Raw genomic sequence first — 20,324 nt, forward strand, 5'->3', positions numbered from 1 at the left:
ACTTTACCGAGTTGCAAACGCGTATTCAAATTTGTACAAAAGCTTCCCGCAAGGTCCGGTTTCCTGGAATGCGAAACGGGCCGGATTTGTGGCTGGAAAATGGCGAAATGTCCTCCCCTGGCTGTTCTTTTCTTCGGGCTTGGTCATGTTTGGTTTAGGCCTGATTCCTAAGCTGATACAGGCCATGTATCTCTACTTTTTGTATCGGAAAGAAGGATACATATTTCCGGCCGGAAATGAATTCTCTACGCCGCTCCAGCTCGTAACGATTGTTATCTTTTGCTTCATCTGTGGCGTGATTCCGGTCATAAATTTGGGCATATTTGTCGGAGCATGTATGATTGAGAGGATTTTTGACGCGATTATTCCACTCGAGGAAGCTCTTGCCGCCCGAAGTGGTACGTATATAGGGGAACAATGAGGCGATTCACGTAGGCTTTGGTAACGTTGTAAAATCCGTAACTTTTGAAATTGTATGAACCAACTTTTCCAATATTTTATAAAGATAACTAAGGAAAATAAGCTTACTCATTTTTTAAACACTTACATACTCCGTCCTTCTTTTTTTAAACGTTGGTAAAATTATTTTGCTAAACTAATCGACTCTCCAGGTTATGTATGTATCAATGAATGTGTGAATTGCCTCAATCAATGTATAAATTTCCTACTCCTACATACTTCTTAATTCTAATTAGGTAAATTAATTAAGTTTGTAATCTTTGTCATATTTAGGATCATTCCTCGTGAAGTCAAAAAAGGCTAAAATCCGTATTTCAACTTTACTCAAACATTACAACTTTACTCACGATTGTTTGCATAATTAGCTAAATATTAATACGAACTAAATTTTCCAGGCTCAACTACATGGAAGAATTTCGACCGCGATACCTTGATCGAAATCGGAATCCGAGCAGCCTGTCAGGTCCCGAAATTAATCATTTTGATGGCCCCACTTCTTTCCGCTTTCGCCATTTACCAACGCATCGATCCGATCTACATCTTTGTAAAAATCGTTCTGCGCTACGAGCCGTACGGAAAAAAGGTCACGTTCTGGACCAAACTGACCTTCCGCCTCGTCAGCTTTGTCACCTTAATGATAACAGAAATCGAGGATGGTAGAATTATGCAAATGATCGCGATAATCTTTGTCCTCGCAGCATACTTGTTCACCAAGAATGTTGAGTTGCTACATGATCATTGGAAAGTTCAGGGGTAAGAATACATATTCATTTATTAGTAGAAAATGAGTAAACTATTGATTCGTTATTCCATCAATATTTAATGAATGAAGGAATATTTAAGAAATATTTATTCAGTTCACATTCATGAGGAATGAATGAATAAGTCATTATTAATTTTTCATGCAATGCGTAGCTTGTGGGGTATATTGAAAGCTGCAGCTGCTAACGCAAATTTATGATCAAATAAATAAAAAATGCATAATGAGTAATGCAAAAATATTTACATATTTCCAAATTGTACAAATGTACTGAATGAATATTTTCCCTCAAATTTGTGATTAAGTGAATTTTGAATGAAAAAATGTGTTTTTGAACAGGTCTGCTCTAGGCAGTAATCTCCACGTTGAAAAATCTATCTTGCAACACAACCAGATTATCATCGTCTGTCAAGAAGTCGCCCCGATACAATCGCAATCGTCGCTCTACATGCTGAAAGCCAGCGCAAGTGCGATCGTGCTCTGCAACTATCTCACCCTCAAAATGTGGAACAAGGTGCCGCTAACTGTACGTTTTCGCTCCACCACTTTGTTGGTCATAATTTTAAATCTTTCGTTACGGTATGCTTTTCAAATTACGGAGATGACAGAGAGTTTGGCAAAGATTTGGGCCGATGAGGGGGCGCATGGGGGGAATAAAAAGTGTCGCGAAGGGTCAAGGGGATCATGCCGGTGCGCATGTTTGCCGGTTTGTGGGAACATAATTTGTTCCAGCAGGATAAGGATTACATGTCACAGTTTAATTTGGACGTACTGGACAGCACGATTGCGATGTTAATTGCTTACTAATGTGAGGATGGGATACGTAATTCTAAACTGAGAAGAATGGATTGTCAACCGGGCAGTCCCCGATTTGGGTTATGATATTAAAAATGCATAGTTGCATAAATTATACTGTATATGCATAGTTAGTTGAAGACAAAATTGCACTGCAAGCACTTGAGGTGCCTTATTTCTTTGCCTAGGTAAGATTTTTGGCAAGATGGGGACCTGGCCACACCTAATCTTTTCACCGCTAAACAGTTCTCGAAAGTCTTACAATGCGATGGTGTGAAGTTTAAGCCTCCGATTTGGCTGAAACTTTAAAAGTAAATGGTCCAAATCAATACAAATAACGTTTCTTGAGGAATTCTGTAAAATGGTCGCAATTAGTCAAAATATTTAAGGTCAGAGTTGAAAAATCGGTAATTTTGCCCCATCAGCGGGATGGAAGTGGGGTGTGCTTCTTCCGCTTAGTAAAAATCGCCCATTTTCTCGCCCCTATCGGAGGGTTACACTAACATCATCGCATTGTTAGTGAACGGTGATTCAGCGATTTTGCCCACTTGCATTATTTTTACATATGTAAATGTAGCCATGTGACCTCAGGTGAAGCACTATTATTGATCGGCATGAAAAGCTTAATATTTTGGTTGATCATGTTTTATTTTGTTTAATTATGTGTCGTTACTGTCGTTTTTAGTTAATAATGTGAACTTACTGTATATATTTAGTATACTAATTTAATTTAATTTTAACTTACAGCTACAACACATTAAATTTAAGTATGCCTACGAAGAAAAGTGATAGTCGAAACCAGCGTGGGATTGCTTTTTGATGGGTTCGGTAGCTTCATGCCGTGGATACACTTAAAGTAAAATTCCTGCTTCTTCTGCGGGCTTGCCAAACTAATCCTGCTTTGATTGAGATAATTGTCTATTGGTCAGTAAATTTTTACCATTTTCTTTTTATAAGTACATTCATACATTTATACACCCCGTAGTTGCACAAAAACCCGAAAAAAATACCGCTTAATTCTCCACGACTTACGGATAGTATTTGAGCTCATTTTGTTGACTATGTTTAGTTCAAAAAATACTAACTCCACGGATGCTCCAATCATAAGGACCAATTAAATCCAAAATATGCTTTGCAGGCTTCCCCCTATTGTAACCTGCTGAACTGAATCTTGCAACCTTTTAAGACCCACAAGGCTATGAACTTCTCAATTTAGGGTGGGCCACCTGAGAATTTGGCTGGGCGTAAAGTCATAAGGGTTGCAAGGTGTACCGGTTGGCATTTACACTATTTACACATATGGTATCGATGAAGGGATGGATTATGTAAATCAACACCTGTTAAAATTTTCTACGACTTTATTTAATAGAGTGGGTATAATTTTTTTTAGACAACTATGTAACATAGTCTATGTTATCCTACAGTACGGTAATATGGCTGAGGTATAATGTCGAGAAGATGACCAATGTTTCAAACAAGTTTTAGTCATACAGATATTATATGTCGTACTTTGGCATAATAAGTTGGAGAAAGTTTTTTAGGGTAAAACGTTAAGAATTCTTGAACATCCTTACAAGGATTCATAGCTAGGTTCCTGTGCGCAAAATAATTCTTAAATGCTACACAAACTTAGCTTAATGACTTTTAGCCTAATGTTAGACTAATTCAGATTTTCTGACATGTAATGCTTATGTGATATGATTGCATTTATTTTGCAATTACAATATTTTGAAAATAAACTTCATTAGTCTGATTAGTAAATTCCTAAAACCTGCATGGAGCGACCTATATCTAATATAATAAAGCTCAATGCAAAGATAACCTTTAGAAATTCGCTCGTATCCTTTTACTTACATGTATACATGTATGTATACATACTTATCTGTATGTATATGTATACATATACATACAGATAAGTACAAGAATGTTTTCCCCAGACAGAATTTTTTTTCTTTCGCAAAAATATGTAGGTAGTCACATTCTGCTTATTAACCAAATAGCTGATATAAGAAAACCTTGGCTGTTGTAACTGTTGAGCATAAACTATTGCGTTAAATATTTTATGGTTAAATGTTATAAATACTTTCAACTTAAGTAGGAATATATTATGTACATCACTACATTATGGCTCCTACGGAAGAGAACGGATTACTTTTGCAATGCCAGATTTTTATACCCCTTGCATATGTAGAATATACATACAGGTAGTATTATATCAGATAAGGAATAGTCGACCAGGGCTTTGCCCATCGCCCGTAACACCAATCAGATGGACGGAAAGACACGAAAAGCTTTTGTTGGCTAGTAGCAAATGTAGCGAATTCATGACTTCGTCCGTCTGTTGTCCTTCAACAGGATAACGCGAGAACGCATCGAGAGATGTAATCGAAATTAGTTTACGACCTCATATACATGACCCCAGTGGGAGGATCATATAAACTTTTGGGGTCAGTTGGACAACCAGCCACGCTCGGAACAAGAGGGGGTGGTCTGGCCCAACTGAGACTTTTTTAATGAAGTTGAAATAGAATCCCACTTACTCTCCGAGCAATGCGTTCGATTCTCCGAACAAACCAAAAAGCCTGATGCGGACCAGATTTAACCGTTGCAAAGCTCGTCAGTTCTCCTACTTGGTTTTGACGGCAAATGCAATTAAATAGGCTGGGAGGTTTGTATGTAGGTGCACACATACATACATAAGTATTTTAAATCGATTTCTCATGGCTCTGAAATTGGACAAAGTCTTGCATAAACTTATTTTCTATCTCATTCCTTAATGGGAATTGCGCTAAAAACGCTATTTTAATGATAATGGGAATTCTAATTCGATCATGTGAAAAAAATATCGTACGAAATTCGACGCTGAAAATTTTCTGACGAAATCAAAAGTATGTACTATGTAAAGGTTACCCCGACAAGACGTTTGTTTTGGCAAAAAGTGTTTGCCAAAGAATTAAAATGATACGTCAAACGGTTTGCAAAGTAAACTTGCGTCAATTGCGTGTTAACTTACAAACCTAACACAGAAAAGAAGTTAGAAATTGGACATAAAATCCCTCATTAGGAATGAAAATAGGCTAACAAATCATATGTAAAAAATCTGTAAGTTAATCTCCTGCCAATCTATGGCGTAAAAGTTCGGTCATTTTAATAATACAATTTGTTGAGGGGATACATAAACCGTGTTCAACACCACGACGGTTTCCATTATAACGAGATAATTCATTTCTGTTCGACCCATTCTTCTCAATGCCGACGGCATCAACTATTTACGCCTTGAACGTGTATGCTGCGATATTTCAAACACTGGGAACCCTCCCAGTCCGATGGGAGAAATCAAACAAAAAATTCATATACCAACTGAATCACAGAGGGTTACTATTCTGGTACTTCAACATCACCATCGAATTATTCGGAACGTTATGTTGTGGCTTAATATGCTTGAGGGAGATCTTCGTGAAAGTGACCAATGTTTCAGCGTATGTTTTAGTCATCCAAATGTTCTTCGGGTTACTGGGCGTGGCAGGTTGCGGATCAAATTTGCTGGTTTTAATCTATGGGAAAATAGGGACGACAGCTTGGGACAATATTTGTTTCATTGAAAATATTGTAACCAAAGGTAATTGAAATAATCTTCCAACATATACATGGGACTTCAGCATATAATGTTATGTTCCCGTACCACCTTATCTCGGAAGCTTTACAATTGTGTAATTTTCGGAACTGTCATTTGTAAAAATATTTTCCTTGCAGGGTCGAACGCGCCTTTAAGAAAACACCATATTTTGGAACTTATCAACCGCTTGGCTGTATTGAGTATTAGAGTTTATCCAGTCCTGTCTGTCGCTATAGCTTTTTTTGGAACTTGTTTCGAATTCGATCCTTTCTTCTTTGTGTTTAAGTTGTTCATACCCAGCTACATTTTTCGATATTCTTCATTTTTCATTGCTGTCGTGCGATTTATTTTCTCCGCAATTTGCGTCCTTGAGTTCACCAGGATCGTAGCCTTCGCGTACGTTGTGCTGTCAGGTTTAGTCGACTTTATGCTGACAATCATGGGGAATTCGACGGGGGAAAAACTCTCCTTTGGGACGGCCCTTCATGTTTACGCAATGGCACAAATTGTTATCAGATCTACTCAAGTGCTTTGTGAGTTAGCGATGACTTCGTTCATATCGAGCTTAATGGGCGCCACTATTATCGCCTTTTACCTCTCCATTTCTGCGTATACATTCATACCATTCACACTTTATTGGTTATTTCCTTTCACCGCGGTTTCTTCCGTTTGCTTCGCGCAAATTCTTCTAATCCCTTTCATTTACTTATCCGACCAGTCGACTACGATTATTCACAAGTTGAAGGTCCGGCCGGTACGTGTTCCACAGTTTCAGGCTGCCAATCCCTTCAATTTAAGGAAACTGATGCGAAGAAGAATCAATGCTATGCAGCCGTTCATGTTTTATGCGGGCCTGTTTGATTACAGATTCCACAAATTAGGGAAATGTACTAAAGTGGCGATTATTAATAATATTTCTAATTTTACGTTATCGGCACTTTTGACTAAGCGCAAGTAAAATCTCTATGCACATAAGTATACATTGTGGATAGATTTGATTAATAAAATTTGCCGTTTAGTAATAAAGTGTCATAAGGAAATCCAGTAAGTCTGTGGAAAGATTCCGATCATTACTAAAATTAGTACAAATATGTATATACCGTTGCATAATCCATATGTATGTGCGGACAAATTTTATAATTGGAGCCAACACACAAGAAAATTATGTGACAGTTGAGACACTCTCACTTCTAGATTAAATAAACCGTTATAACGCATGTAACCAAGGGGTGAAAGAAATGTGTCATACGTCAAAGTGAATATCATATATTCGAAAATTTGTTAAAATGGAGACTTCTGACGTTTTTCGGCGTTTGTGTATCAGACGTGTCAAATTTAAGAGTTGACAACTATTGTGACCTTTCTTGGCTTTGAGGTCAAAATGGAGGTCACCACTGAGTACGACGTTGAAAAATATGTAGTTAAAAATGATGTGTCACATGCCCAAACTGAAATGTGACACTTTTTCTTCACTTTTCGTCACTGCGACGACGCCATCGTCACACGTGACGTCGAAGCGCAAAAAAAATGACATGAAGTTTCGGATTCATCATTGAAAAACATTTAAAATTGATATGTCACATCAAATGTGACACTTTTTTTATCACTTTTCGTCACTTATCGGCACAGGTGACGATGTCACAGTGTCCATCTTCGAACTCATCCTGTCCCTTGACCTTGGGAGTTTACGTTAAAAATTTCAAGTCTCTATGTCATTCCTTTGAAGAGTTATCGGACCAACGGACAGACAGACGCACACAACGATCTTATAAAGGGCTTTCACTCCTTAATATCATACCTACATATATGTATGCACATTTTCGCAAGTTAGGATTAGTGTATGTACACATTTCATTTTTGTCGTGAGTTAGCCTATTAACTCAAAATTTAGCTTGATACGTATTTATTAAGATAAACGAGTAATGTTGCACCAGTAATTGTGCATGGTCGAATCAGTTATGGTCAAGCCAGCAAAATGTATACATAGTAAGGTCCCACAAAGGATCAAGTGTCGCATTGGAGACGAAATTGTAAACCATGTTTTGAGAATTTTTATGACACAAACACTCGAGCTGGCCCGAGAAATATGAAATTGAGTGCGAGATAATGACATCGTAAAGCCTGGGAATGTGATAAACTTTGTATTCACACAGATTCACAACTTATGCAGTTGCACACTAAATAATTTCGAGAAAAATCATCATAATATTTTTGTATCTGAATATGAGATTTTTTTGCATTAACGTGCGAACGTTTTACATAAAAGCTCCTTGGTACCCGATTTTGTTGACTTATCTCCCTTTGGTGACACAGCGTCTACTTAATCATTACCCAAAAATGGAGCACTATTTAGATTTATGTAGTGCTTCCGCGGGTTACGAATTGTCTCCAAATTATTTAGAGTGTATGTATGTATGCAGTGGTCACGTTTCATAACTGATTCTTAGCCGAAATAATATGTCGGATTGCTTAAAAACTAATTATACCATGTCCACATTTTTCCAAATGTAAATATTTATTAAGATCAGTTACCTTGTTCATCAACGTTTATTGCATTTCATGAAAATTCCCTTAAGCAAGGATATTTTTCGCGTCTGTGTGTCCGGCATCTCTACTCTAGTACAGTTCTGGGCAAGACGGGGACAAGATCAGATCACTATTAGAAATATATTAGACTTAGGATTAATTACGCAATTCGCAAGACATGGCAGTTCTCCAAGTTCCTGCACCGGCTGAAGAGGAAGCAGAATCACTTTTACAATCCATTTATTAAGATCTATTGATGGAATTGGAGCACATGCTGTACCAGGCGGAGGAGCAGGATGATAGGCAGATTTGTATTGCAAATTTACAAAAAATCAGGAAGGTTCACATATATTTACATACATATGTTTATTCTCCTTGAAATGTATTAGTTTGCAACAATGGCCAAATTAGTTTGTCAAATTAAAGTAGTTTCGACTTAATGAATTAGATTTTCAAGGCTTTAAGAGCTACAAAAAGTCGAAAATCCATGTACATACATACATCGATAATAGGTATATACAATGATCGTAGAAAATTCTAGGTTTTTAGGAGATTAAATATTTTCATATGAGAAAAAATCGGTAAGGATTATAACGACTAAAGGATAACATAGATAATGTATGTACCAATTAGTACCAAAAAACAACTTTACATTAATCTATGAAAAGCTGTATTAATCTCAAAGCTCATGAAATTGACGCCATTTTAGTAGTTTTTGTATGTCAGTAAAAGCATTGCCTTCGGGTATTTAGAGTGGAATTTAAAATCGAGGACGAACTTATTTCATTTAAATGTCCAATAATAATTTTGATTTATTTAAAATAAAAAAATAGTTGTTACATATTGTTATTTTCCAGAGCACATTACCCTCGCCCCAGCCTCACCCGATTTCGAAATGGAAGAAGACACCGAGGAAGAAAATACTTCCGATGCAAATGAAAATGGTAACACAATTCTGGATTAAATTGTTTGACAGCTAACTGCACAAAGGGGTATTGAATTGATAAATGTGTGCACAATTTCCAACGTTCATTTTAGATGCCACATTGGAAAATGATGCCGCAGATAACAACGATCAAAATTCGGATTCAGGGACTCCCAAATACAACTAATCAATAATTTCAATGTGCTTTTTTATTTGTCCAAATATATTTAGCACCATTTGTATTTTTCACACTATGCATCCATTTCCAAACTTTTCTGTGCAAATCTATTTTTTATAATTTTTCCATTGCCTTGAAATAAAATAAATAAATAAAGATGAAGCGCACTTGAGCAAATTTGTCAAAAATTATGCTACGATTTTGAAAAAAATAAATGTACTCTCAATTCTATATGAATTAAACTATATTAAAGCCGAGTTGCATATGTCGGCATAGGACTAATAGATTTTTAATTACTAATTTTGTAGCACAACTTGTTAATTATTTCACCTAAGAACCAATTTGTTATTAAATTAAAGTTATAAAAGCAAAGTTTTCAAACACAATTTATAAAATTCCATGCTACCGAGCCTATGCATATTTCTTCCTGTATCGCAAACACATTTGCATGAACAAAGGCTTCCGAGAAAGACAATGGGCATCAACCGACACATTCAGCTTTCGCCTGTAATTAGCTCCTGGGCCCGTGCCGTGCTTTCTTCGTATCGCTCACCTTTACATACACATGTATGTATCCGGATATCAAATGCCGATGCAACTTTTAAATCTTTTCTTTGTTTTTTATCATACGTGGATAATGTGGTCATCAGACCAATGCGTCACACCGCCACACCTTGGTTCCCATGCCCACTGTCCAATATAAACATTTCGCATTCCTTTCCTCAAATCTTTTGCATATGCATGTCACATATTTTTCCCATCTTTCTTAATTTTTTAATTGTTTGAAATACAAATTTTTAATTTGGACAAGTCCTTAACAAATTATAAAGCTATCGGAGAATGTGTGGGAATCTTTTCGAGTCATAAATTTTTACAGTAAATCAATCAAAAAATTAATTTTCCTGCTTGAAATTTACACAAATTCTGAATCAGCGGAAGCTGAAAATAATGAAAAATTTCGGTTATTTTAGTAAAAACGATTCCAGCTCCTCCTGACCATTCATATTTATACTCGCAAATAGTTTAAAAAATCCGAATTTTTCTTTCGACAATTTAAAAGATTCCTGGAAGAAATAAGACTCCGGTGTTAGGCGCGTTTAGTTGTCATGGATATTGAGATGCATCCGATCCCACCACATGGGCCGGACCAAGAAATCGTCCGGTCACCTCATCCTGGTTTCCAGCGGATGCTATTTTACATAGCAAACGAACAATACGAAAATGTACGAACCAAGTGGACAAACTGGATGTCATGGCAATCATCGCCAGATTCGGGATGGGTTCAGGTTTTCGAGAAATTGCCCGGTTTTAAGCAAGCAGTGAAACCGGGACAACATCCTCTGATGAGGTAATTAAAATTGTCTATGATTTTATTTGATTTTTAACTTATCAATTTGAGTGTCGAGAAGTGGTTAAAATTGCTGGAACATTCGTATTTTGTTGTCTTTAGTGTTTGGCAAATTCTATGTTTGTTACAAATACTTCTAATTGCATGTAAATTTGCATTTTCATCATGAAATTTCGCGAATTAAATTCATTCAGTTACAAAGCTGCCCAAATACTTCATTGCGGTAATATTTAATTTGTTGGCTGGCTTTGAGTTGGTAATAGACTCGATGGGAGGATTTGAATTCCGAAAGATTCATGGTTTTATATTTCTTTCTATTATTGAGTTTTTTAATTAGTTTATCCTAACTAGAATGGAACAGCGCAACTATTTCATGAAATACCAACTATGAAATCGGACAATCTGTGGTGTCAAATGGTGCGAGATAACTGAAAGCATCGATTCAAAACGCACCAAAAATGGTAGAATAATTTGGAAAAATTATAAAAGTCCATCAATGCCCTATTGCCCCGTTGCCACAGGAAACGTAAGAAGTTGGAATTATGAATAGCACTAGAATAAACCATAATGTACAAATCTACATACGAAGTAACAATGGAGGTCTCCCAACGTATGCACACAGATTTGGGCCAACGTAGCGTCCATCGATCACAAATATAATTAGTGCGAAATTTGCAAATTGTACTATCTGCCAATACTCAAGTTTAGTGGAGATATTTGCATAAAAAGAGGAAAAAACGTACCCCCAAGGCTGGAAAATTTTCATTTTCCAAATTTGCGGCGCATTTTTCCCACTTTGGATGCAAATATCTCCGCCAAACCTGCGCATTGGCAGATAGTTCCATTTGCAAATTTGATACTAATTATATTTGTGATCGATTGACGCTAGTTTGGTCCAAATCAACGAGCATACATTGGGAGACATCCATTGTGACCAATTGTACGTCATGGCAACCATTCCAGATTCAAAGTGGGTTCATGTTTTCACCAAATTACCCGGTTTTAGGCTTCCTATCAAACCAGGACTAGTTCCCCAATGAGCTAGCTTAAATTGAGAACAATCTTCATGAGTCGGTCAAGTTTTCATCTTTTATAAATTCTTAATAATTTCAATTTTAGTTGTGGATGACACATATAATAAATATTCTAGCTTGGTACATGGCTTTGGTGAGGCAAGGCATACTTGCAAACGACAGTTTTGCATTTATTACCTCGAGAGAGAAGGCTACTGCATTTATCTTGTTTGTTTGTCGGTTAATGAGTTTTTATTTTTAAAATTATGCAAATTAAAAGTAACCGTTGGCATATTCCATAGCAAATTCGAAATTGGTCAAAACGAGCGATACAAATCAACCCAAAGTGCAGGCTAATCTGTAGAAGTAATTTTACAATTTTGGCATTAGATTTCTTACATAATTATGTGAAAAGTGTGTATCTTGCCAACCGTCATTTTCTACTATTAATACAAAATTATATCAATCCTATTCTGACCGCTTATTCCGCACCCTTCGAGCAGAATATTAAAATTAAGTGTTATAAATGAGCGAGCTACTTCCATCGTTACAACGATTTATTTTTAAATTACTTCTACTAATCCGATCACATTCATGACAAAAATGTTGTTCTCAGTTTACTCCAGTACATATATCTAATAACAATTAAGCGAATAGTCTGCTACATTATGCAGGTCTTGAGAATATGAGGTTTACACATCGGACACGGTCCACCTTCTAACTGAGTTTTTGGAACACATCTTTTTCCCGTTTTTGCACAATGGTTCCTAGTCTGAATTGCGACTTTTCGATTGTTCACGCATCGATATATGGTTTCCGCAGTACATTTTGTGGGTGGGGTTAGCTCTCGACCACAGTACTCGAACCAGGTGCCTGTATAATTTGCATGTGCTGGACACATGCACTCCCCAACAGATTCGTGTGTCAAGACCTGGTCCATGAACTCCAAATCAGAAAGTGGAACTGTATAGGTAAGTTCCTCTTTCGGTGGGACTTTCTCAGTCGTGGATGAGACGACAAAGATAACGATGATGGCGAGAATTTGAGAGATGTTCATTGTGTTTTAGATTACTTAACCTGTTACACATAATAAATATTGTAAAGTTTTCCCACACACGTTTTGAAATGACATCAGTTATAAAAATATTGAATTAAGTGTAATATTTTACTGCAATTATCGGAGTCCATATAAGAAAAATAAGTTTCCTGATTGGCGACCAGTTTATTTTGGCTGCTGTATAGGCTAATAGCCAAGCAAGAATGGGAACTCAATTCAATTGTCAACTTTTATTGAGTTGATATTTGAAATGAAATGTATTTGTTCGTTTACGACACATTTCCTTTCTTTCAGGGCGTTTTGGTTTATTGTGGTTTGGATTTGCTGCGTCATTATGTACCTTATTATAAAAGAGGGCATAAAGAGAACAATGGGGGATCCACTAATCGTGTCAACGGAAACCGAGGAAGTTCAAATTGTCGATGTTGACTTCCCACAAGTCACAGTTAGCCTTCCTTCCGGATTTAAATACACTGCAATGACAGAAGCGAGAGAGTAAGTTTATTTCAACTAATTGTTTAACTAAAATTAGAAAAATATCCACGATATAATACTTAAGTGTAGTTAATGCTTAATTTTAAAAAGGCATACGTGCAGGCAATAGTTAATTTTAAAAAGACCTATGTGCACAATGAGAATAAGAAAAGCTCTAAGTTCAATCCACAAATTTTTAACAGTTAATTATTTATCCATAACCGTGCTGATATGGTAAACATGAATATCGTCGTACTAATTCATAAAAGACCTAAGTGGAATCGATGTTTTATTCAGAAAAGACCTAAGTGAGCAGAAACAAAGGACAAAAAGACCTATGTGCAAGTATGTATTTACATCTTATGGCTATATATTGCCAAACCGATTCTTAAGATATCGCGCGATTTAGCCATATGTAAATACATACTTGCACATAGGTCTTTTCGTCCTTTTTTTCTGTACACTTAGGTCTTTTCTGAATAAAACATCGACTGCACTTAGGTCGTTTCTGAATTAATCATCGATTGCACTTAGGTCTTTTATGAATTAATCATCGATTGCACTTAGGTCTTTTATGAATTAGTACGACGATATATTAGTCAGATAAGGCTACGCGTGATATAATGTCCAAAATTTTGTAACCACACCCTCAGGTGGTGTGGTTCTTGTTTGTGGGTGTGGTTCCGCCCAAATTAAGTTAATTAACTGTTGGCGTGCGATATCAATTTTCTCAGACCAGTGAGGCAACCCCGACGGATTATTCGAAAATTTGAAACCACACCCTCAGGGGTTGTGGGTTTCTGAGCCCAAATTAAGTTTTTCAAATCCTGACATGCAATATATCGTTTTTGTCAGCCCAATAAGGCAACACCAACAGATTATTCAAAATTTTGAAACTAAATACACCCTAAGGGGTTTGGTTCTTGGAGCCAAAACGTGGTTAATAAAATCCTATATCGTCGGACTAATTCTAAAACCACGTAAGTGCATTCGCTTCTTAATTCGAAATCCACCTAAGTGCAGTCAGTAGTTAATTCTAAATCCACCTAAGTGCAGTCAATAGTTAATTCGAAATGCACCTAAGTGCAGTCAGTAGTTAATTCTAAAACCACCTAAGTGCACAAGAAAAACGGGGAAAAGGACCTAACTGAAATTCCAAAATTATACAGAGTTTATTAATTATGCAAATCATACTATGAGCTGTAATATGAAAGTTTTTGCCAGATGAGGCTAGTGATGCGAAAACGTTCGAAATTTAAAAACCACAGGTTCAGGGGGTGTGGTTCTTGCGCCTATTTTAAACTTAAAAAAGACCTGGCTGGTAACCTATCTGTTTTATCAGTCCCATAAGGAAATTCTAAAAACTGGATAAATTAAAAATTCACTCCCTCAGGGGGTGTGGTTCTCGGCGCCTAAACTAAGCTTAATAAAGACTCAATCATATAATCTATCTTTTTCTATCTGAATTAGATGAAAGGTTGAGGATATTAAAAACTGTGAAACAAAATCTTTAGGGGGTGTGCCCAGAAGCATGCTATTTAATTTTACGGATGTTTCTAATCCGATTTATACTTTGTCAGTACAATTAAATATGCTATGTCATGAATTTACGAAACTTAATTTAGAGGCCAAGAACCCCACCCATTGAGGGTGTGGTTTTAAATTTAGAACGTTTCAATGGGGTTCTTTTGGTTGAAAAAAGTCATATTACATGCTAGATAGTCTATATTAAGCTTAATTTAGGCGCAAGCACCACACCCCCTGAACCTGTGGTTTTTAAATTTCGAACGTTTTCGCATCGCTAGTCTCATCTGCCAAAAACTTTCATATTACAGCTCATAGTATGATTTGCATAATTAATAAAGTCTGTATAATTTTGGAATTTCAGTTAGGTCTTTTTCCCCGTTTTTCTTGTGCACTTAGGTGGTTTTAGAATTAACTACTGACTGCACTTAGGTGCATTTCGAATTAACTATTGACTGCACTTAGGTGGATTTAGAATTAACTACTGACTGCACATAGGTGGATTTCGAATTAACTATTGACTGCACTTAGGTGGATTTAGAATTAACTACTGACTGCACATAGGTGGATTTCGAATTAAGAAGGGAATGCACTTACGTGGTTTTAGAGTTAGTCCGACGATATGTATTTATATATATATAAATATATATATGGGTGTGTTTATTATTAAGAAATCTAGATCTAGCGAAGCGGGGTAGCGATGTTTCTGAGTGGAGCCGTAATGACGCTGGAGGTCTGCTACAAGTTATTGATCAAACCTGTCACTTGAGGACTACATACGCTGGACTCAATGGAGTTCAAAATTCTTACAACTTTAACGTGGATGGGACTTATAACATCGACGGCTATTATTTATTAGATGATCCAACAGCCAAAGCAACGAAAGAAAGAACTATTCCGTTTCTTAAAACGGTAAGGCTAATTTCATTCTTACAGACCATTTGAATCATACTTAGCGTGTTTCTGTATGACTTATAGGCAACTTACAATTGCGGTGACGTCATCACTGGGTGCTTTCTCAATAGAAAATCAGTCCACTGCGGCTTACTTTTCAAGAAACGGTTCTCCGAGTGGGGTGGCACTTGTATGTTCAATGGCATCCCAGGACCAGTCACAAGACAGTAAGGCTAAATTTCCCTCAGTATTCTAAATTGGGATATGACAGCGATTGGATAGGTCCATCTCCTGACCTGAACCAAACCTTTCCTAGGGTTCTGCTCACGATCGTAGGTCTTCAAATTTTCAGGATACTATTTTCATCGTTACCATCCGGATTGCCACGTCTGATAAACTTATTAGGGCCTACCTCTAATCCGGGACATTTTGACCACATTTAGATTTCATTATCGCATAAATGAGGCAATTCACGCCCTCCTTCGTAACTACGTAAACAGCGTAAAATCCGTAAACTTACAAAAGTTTACAAACTTTTACAAAAATTGCCAAGGAAAACCAGTTTACAAACTTTTGTAAACTTACGCAGCTCACAGGCGTCTTTTAATTTTGTAAAGTATTTTGTAAACTCAATTTGGGGAAGAAAAAAAATTGTTCGATGCAGAAATGTTGAATGGTGTTAAGTTTCGATATGCCTAACCCACTTAAATTTGCGCTTCGACTAATGTGTAAACTTAAAGCTATGTATAACCATTGGGGACAATTAGCGACTTCAAAGGGTCTCTCCACATAAATATTTTCCCAATTCCAGTTCATATTCTTCCATTATGTGCGACTAAAAACCGTTGTATTAAATTACACTTCGATTTGATGATTTTGAAAAATCGGTATGGGTCACCCCTCCAGACGAAAGTTTTTACAGTCTGAATTCATATTCTTCCATACGAAGTGATACGAGCCACAAACAATCTGCATGCAAAATTTCAGCTTTCTATGACAATTTTGAAATCTGGTGCATAGCATCACTTGCATGACCTCCACGGGTCAACAATTTGACCGATTTCGCCCACCTTCGAACTTGTTTCCTAACTTTGTCCAATATGCATATGGTAAAATTGCTAGTCTATCGTGTTCACAGACAGACATGACGGTCCCATAAGCCCGGACACGGGCTAAGCCTATAAATTATTCCATAGCGAGGGTGTAACTATATAGTTACTATATAGCAACCACACGGAAATTTTCGTTATAAGGAAAAGTCGCTGATTTCTCAACCAATCGACCCGATTCTTGTTTCCGTTTATAGTAAAGTGGGGGCGATCTTTCATAAATTTAGATACCCAGCTATGTAGGTAGTCTCCTTCATACTTAAACTGTGAAACGCAACCATTCACCACCATTAAAACTTTTTTCTGGGAGGTCGTATCGAAAAATCGCCAAAGATAGCACTAGATTAGGTCCGTAATTGATTTTTCGGTCTCTTTATTTTTTTCTCTAAAACGCACCCCCTTGGCTGTAGGCGGCGGTCAAGGTTTTCAAAGGGGGGGGGGGTGAAAGCATACTAAGGTGTAACTGTAACTATAGTTTTTTACGTCACCTTAGAATTAGAATTTAGGAGGGTTGAAATTTTTATAGGAACAGCCTCCACTGTTCGTGGTATATATTATATCAATAAATGCAGCTCCACAAATTTCTTCCATTAATTTCCGTTTTCTGGAAATGATCAGCATTTTGTTTCAATTATCAGATAAATTTTTACGAAAATAATTGCAAAAGTGAATTCACGGGAAGCCGTTTGTAAACGTTTGTAAGTTTACGGATTTTACGCTGTTTACGTAGTTACCAAGGGTGCGTGAATACCCTCAATGTATCTTGTATCACTACATTTTGCATTTGAAATCTTCTCGTCATTGAGTATTCATTTACGTTCTTAATCAGGACGTCTAAACCCCTAAAATTATTGCCAAATAATTAGTTTTTTTCAATTTTGAGCTCTGAAAACATTTTTAACAATCATTTTTAGAACACGAACAATGCAGAGCGTCATGAGCGAGGGAGAGTATACTAAAGAAGAGATAAAGAAATGGGAGACAGCCAAGCTCGACGACGACATTGGGCAGAAAAATGAAAAGGATAAGGGGGAAGGTTTCGAAAAAAGGCGTACCCCATGGCGACAAACCTCTCCAGGGAGAACTTCAGGATTATCCTTCATCATAAAGGACGAGAAAGTGGATAACGGATGCGTACATGGTGAAGGGACAGGATTCATTGTATGATATTTATATTGAAGTAAAGTAATTAGGTTCACCAACTTGTAGAATGAAAATTTATACAGCTTACCATTAATCATCCCTCCGACGAACCCAAGATCAAGCGGTTTGGCAAATCCCTGCCTTTCGGGCATGAAGTATTTATTTCGGTCACCCCAATCTTACTATTGGCGGATGACGACATTAAGAAAATGGAACCGGTTGGTTAACGATGGATTTTGTTGAACTATGGCCGTGCTAATGGATCCATTAACTGTAAGATTTTTGTTAAGGACGAACGTCATTGCTTCTTCAACGATGACAAGGGAAAGGCACAGCTGAAGTATTACCGCAAATACACAAAGAACAATTGCTTTGAAGAATGTATTGCTGATGCAGTTTACCAAAAGTGTAAATGTGCAGCATTTGTCGCTCCAGGTAAAAAGCCTAGCTAAGATTATGGTTAGGAAAACTGATTTTTGGTATAAAAGGTGAACAGAAACGAGCTTTATGCAGTTCCTATAAAAAGTTGAACTGCGCATCAGACAAGGAAGGTGATTGACATCTTATGTGTGAAAATTAATTATGCATATTTATTTGCACAAATTGCTTCACCAATTCGGTAATAAGTGCATAAAAAATTGTAATTTTCAGAGGAGATGTACGACCTGGGCATCCGATCTTCTTGCCAGACCTGCCGACCCAACTGCAGACAGACCAAGTACATGATCTCAGTTACGTCAAGCCCATTGACAGAAAGACACATGCGTCAATACAGGGGGAAATATGAGGGGCAATTAGGGTAAAAACATTTGGCTTGAAAATCAATTTGGGAACTTGTGCATATCCAGGGCTAGTTTTAGTTCGCAAAATATTTTTCGCAAATTTTTCAATGGAAAAAGTCCATAAATCTCTATTGGTTACCGAAGTTTGGCTTTTTAAATTTTTGAGATTTTTTATTTGGTAAATTTCAGATGCAAAATTTCGGTAACTAATGGTAATTTGCGAATTTTTCTCATCACAAAATGCGAGATATTTGAACAAAATTTTCGTTTGGGAAGTGTGTTCACTTCGTTGCTTCGTAAAATTCGCAATTTCTAAAAAGTTTTGTTGCGGTGCGAACTCGTAATGAATACCCTCAATATAAGATTTATTTTAGAAAGAATGACACCTTTTCAATCGTGTACGTCTACTTTGATATGGACTCCTTCCAAGCGTCACGAAGGAGTGCAAGATACAGCACGTTTGAGAAAGTTGGTAAATGCAAATCAATTTACTTACCTAGGAACTGTACTTTATTGTCATGAAAAGTCCCAAATCCAAATAAGGTCTGGTGGGTGGAACAATTTCCATGATTACTGGCCTCACATTGCTGGACATTATCGAAGCCATTGTGGTTATCGGGGCTCTAATTGCAGCTCAGCACAAGATACGGACGATTATCAGCAGCATGGAATGTAAGTATCTGATTCAAAAAATTAGTTGAGGAAAGTTTACAAAAATCACAAATATTTCTAAACACTTCAGTTAATTGGGCTCGCTATATTCCACGCTTGACATGGGTTGCCCCAATTCCACAAGAAATTATTGAGCTGCCAGTAATTAATGTCGAGCATTTGGATGCGCAAGAAATTGTTGACCAGGTAACAAATGATGTCCTGCCTCTTGAACACCAAGAAATTGTCGAACAACCTATTGTCGTTAGGGGCCAACCAATAAATCCCTCGCCACCCCTGCATCCTCTGGAGAATCTTCCCGGATTTATTGTCTGATTTGCGAGAGGATCAATGCTTTTCAACAGGTGAGAGCAAATTCTGAAATTTAAAAGATTTGCATGTTTCCTCCAAGAACGATCATATTGTAAATAAACCTTGGCAACGGTTGCTAAGAATTACTAATCCTGATGTTCATAAGCTGGCGCTAGATACAATTTTTAAAATCTATGTCACAAATTGTATGCATGCTCCAAATGTGATAAGGACATATGTACAAGACAAGTTTAATTATACGACAAGCTTTTCAGTGGCTGCAGAACCATGGGGACAAGTAAAGGTCCCCCCTGATACTCTGGATCCAATCATATACAGTCCTTTCCCTTTACATTTTAGAATCTTATGTCCCCACGCTGTCCCCACAGTTCCGCTGCCACTGTTTGGAAAAACAGCACTGAATTAATTAAACAATATGCTATTATACTACAATGAATAGGATATGACCGACTTATACATACATATTTTCTTCATTCATGCTCAATGAGGCAGCAGAGGAATAACGAGGACATACGTAAATAATTGTTAGAATTAATATATGCAAAGCCTGAATTTGTATGCATTTATTTATTGATTAGCTTTTTAGCAATTTTCTTGCATAAGCCAAACAAATCCAAATTTTAAGACCAAAAGTTCGATATAATGTACCTGATAATGAGCTTGCATATTTAAGGTTAAACATGAAATTAACACTAAACTACTTGGTGACTTAACATACATTTATTAATTCGTGGAAA

General features: G+C 36.9%; 1 protein-coding gene and 1 long non-coding RNA gene across 2 annotated transcripts; both read left to right on the top strand.

Annotated features, from left to right (window-relative positions):
- The first annotated feature begins 8,284 nt into the window (after positions 1–8,284).
- Positions 8,285–9,352, top strand: LOC118436836. The gene is made up of 3 exons (XR_004835726.1): positions 8,285–8,496; positions 9,014–9,100; positions 9,195–9,352. It is a non-coding gene; the product is annotated as an uncharacterized LOC118436836 (long non-coding RNA).
- A 3,695-nt stretch (positions 9,353–13,047) lies between these two features.
- Positions 13,048–19,590, top strand: LOC110854793 (pickpocket protein 28). The gene is made up of 11 exons (XM_022103239.1): positions 13,048–13,172; positions 15,347–15,587; positions 15,654–15,796; positions 17,593–17,839; positions 17,905–18,039; positions 18,112–18,256; positions 18,310–18,372; positions 18,473–18,620; positions 18,978–19,075; positions 19,147–19,275; positions 19,346–19,590. The coding sequence occupies exons 1-11, from the start codon at positions 13,048–13,050 to the stop codon at positions 19,588–19,590; spliced, it is 1,719 nt and encodes a 572-aa protein (XP_021958931.1).
- The last annotated feature ends 734 nt before the right edge of the window (positions 19,591–20,324 follow it).

The sequence above is a fragment of the Folsomia candida genome, unplaced genomic scaffold, assembly GCF_002217175.1.
Source record: "Folsomia candida strain VU population unplaced genomic scaffold, ASM221717v1 Fcan01_Sc010, whole genome shotgun sequence".
Classification (NCBI taxonomy): domain Eukaryota; kingdom Metazoa; phylum Arthropoda; class Collembola; order Entomobryomorpha; family Isotomidae; genus Folsomia; species Folsomia candida.

Coding starts and splice junctions, on each gene's coding strand:
- LOC110854793 (XM_022103239.1), top strand. CDS start 13,048: ATGGGGGATCCACTAATCGTGTCAACGGAAACCGAGGAAGTTCAAATT. Junction 15,588..15,653: donor CTATTCCGTTTCTTAAAACG/GTAAGGCTAATT, acceptor TATGACTTATAG/GCAACTTACAATTGCGGTGA. Junction 15,797..17,592: donor CCAGGACCAGTCACAAGACA/GTAAGGCTAAAT, acceptor AATCATTTTTAG/AACACGAACAATGCAGAGCG.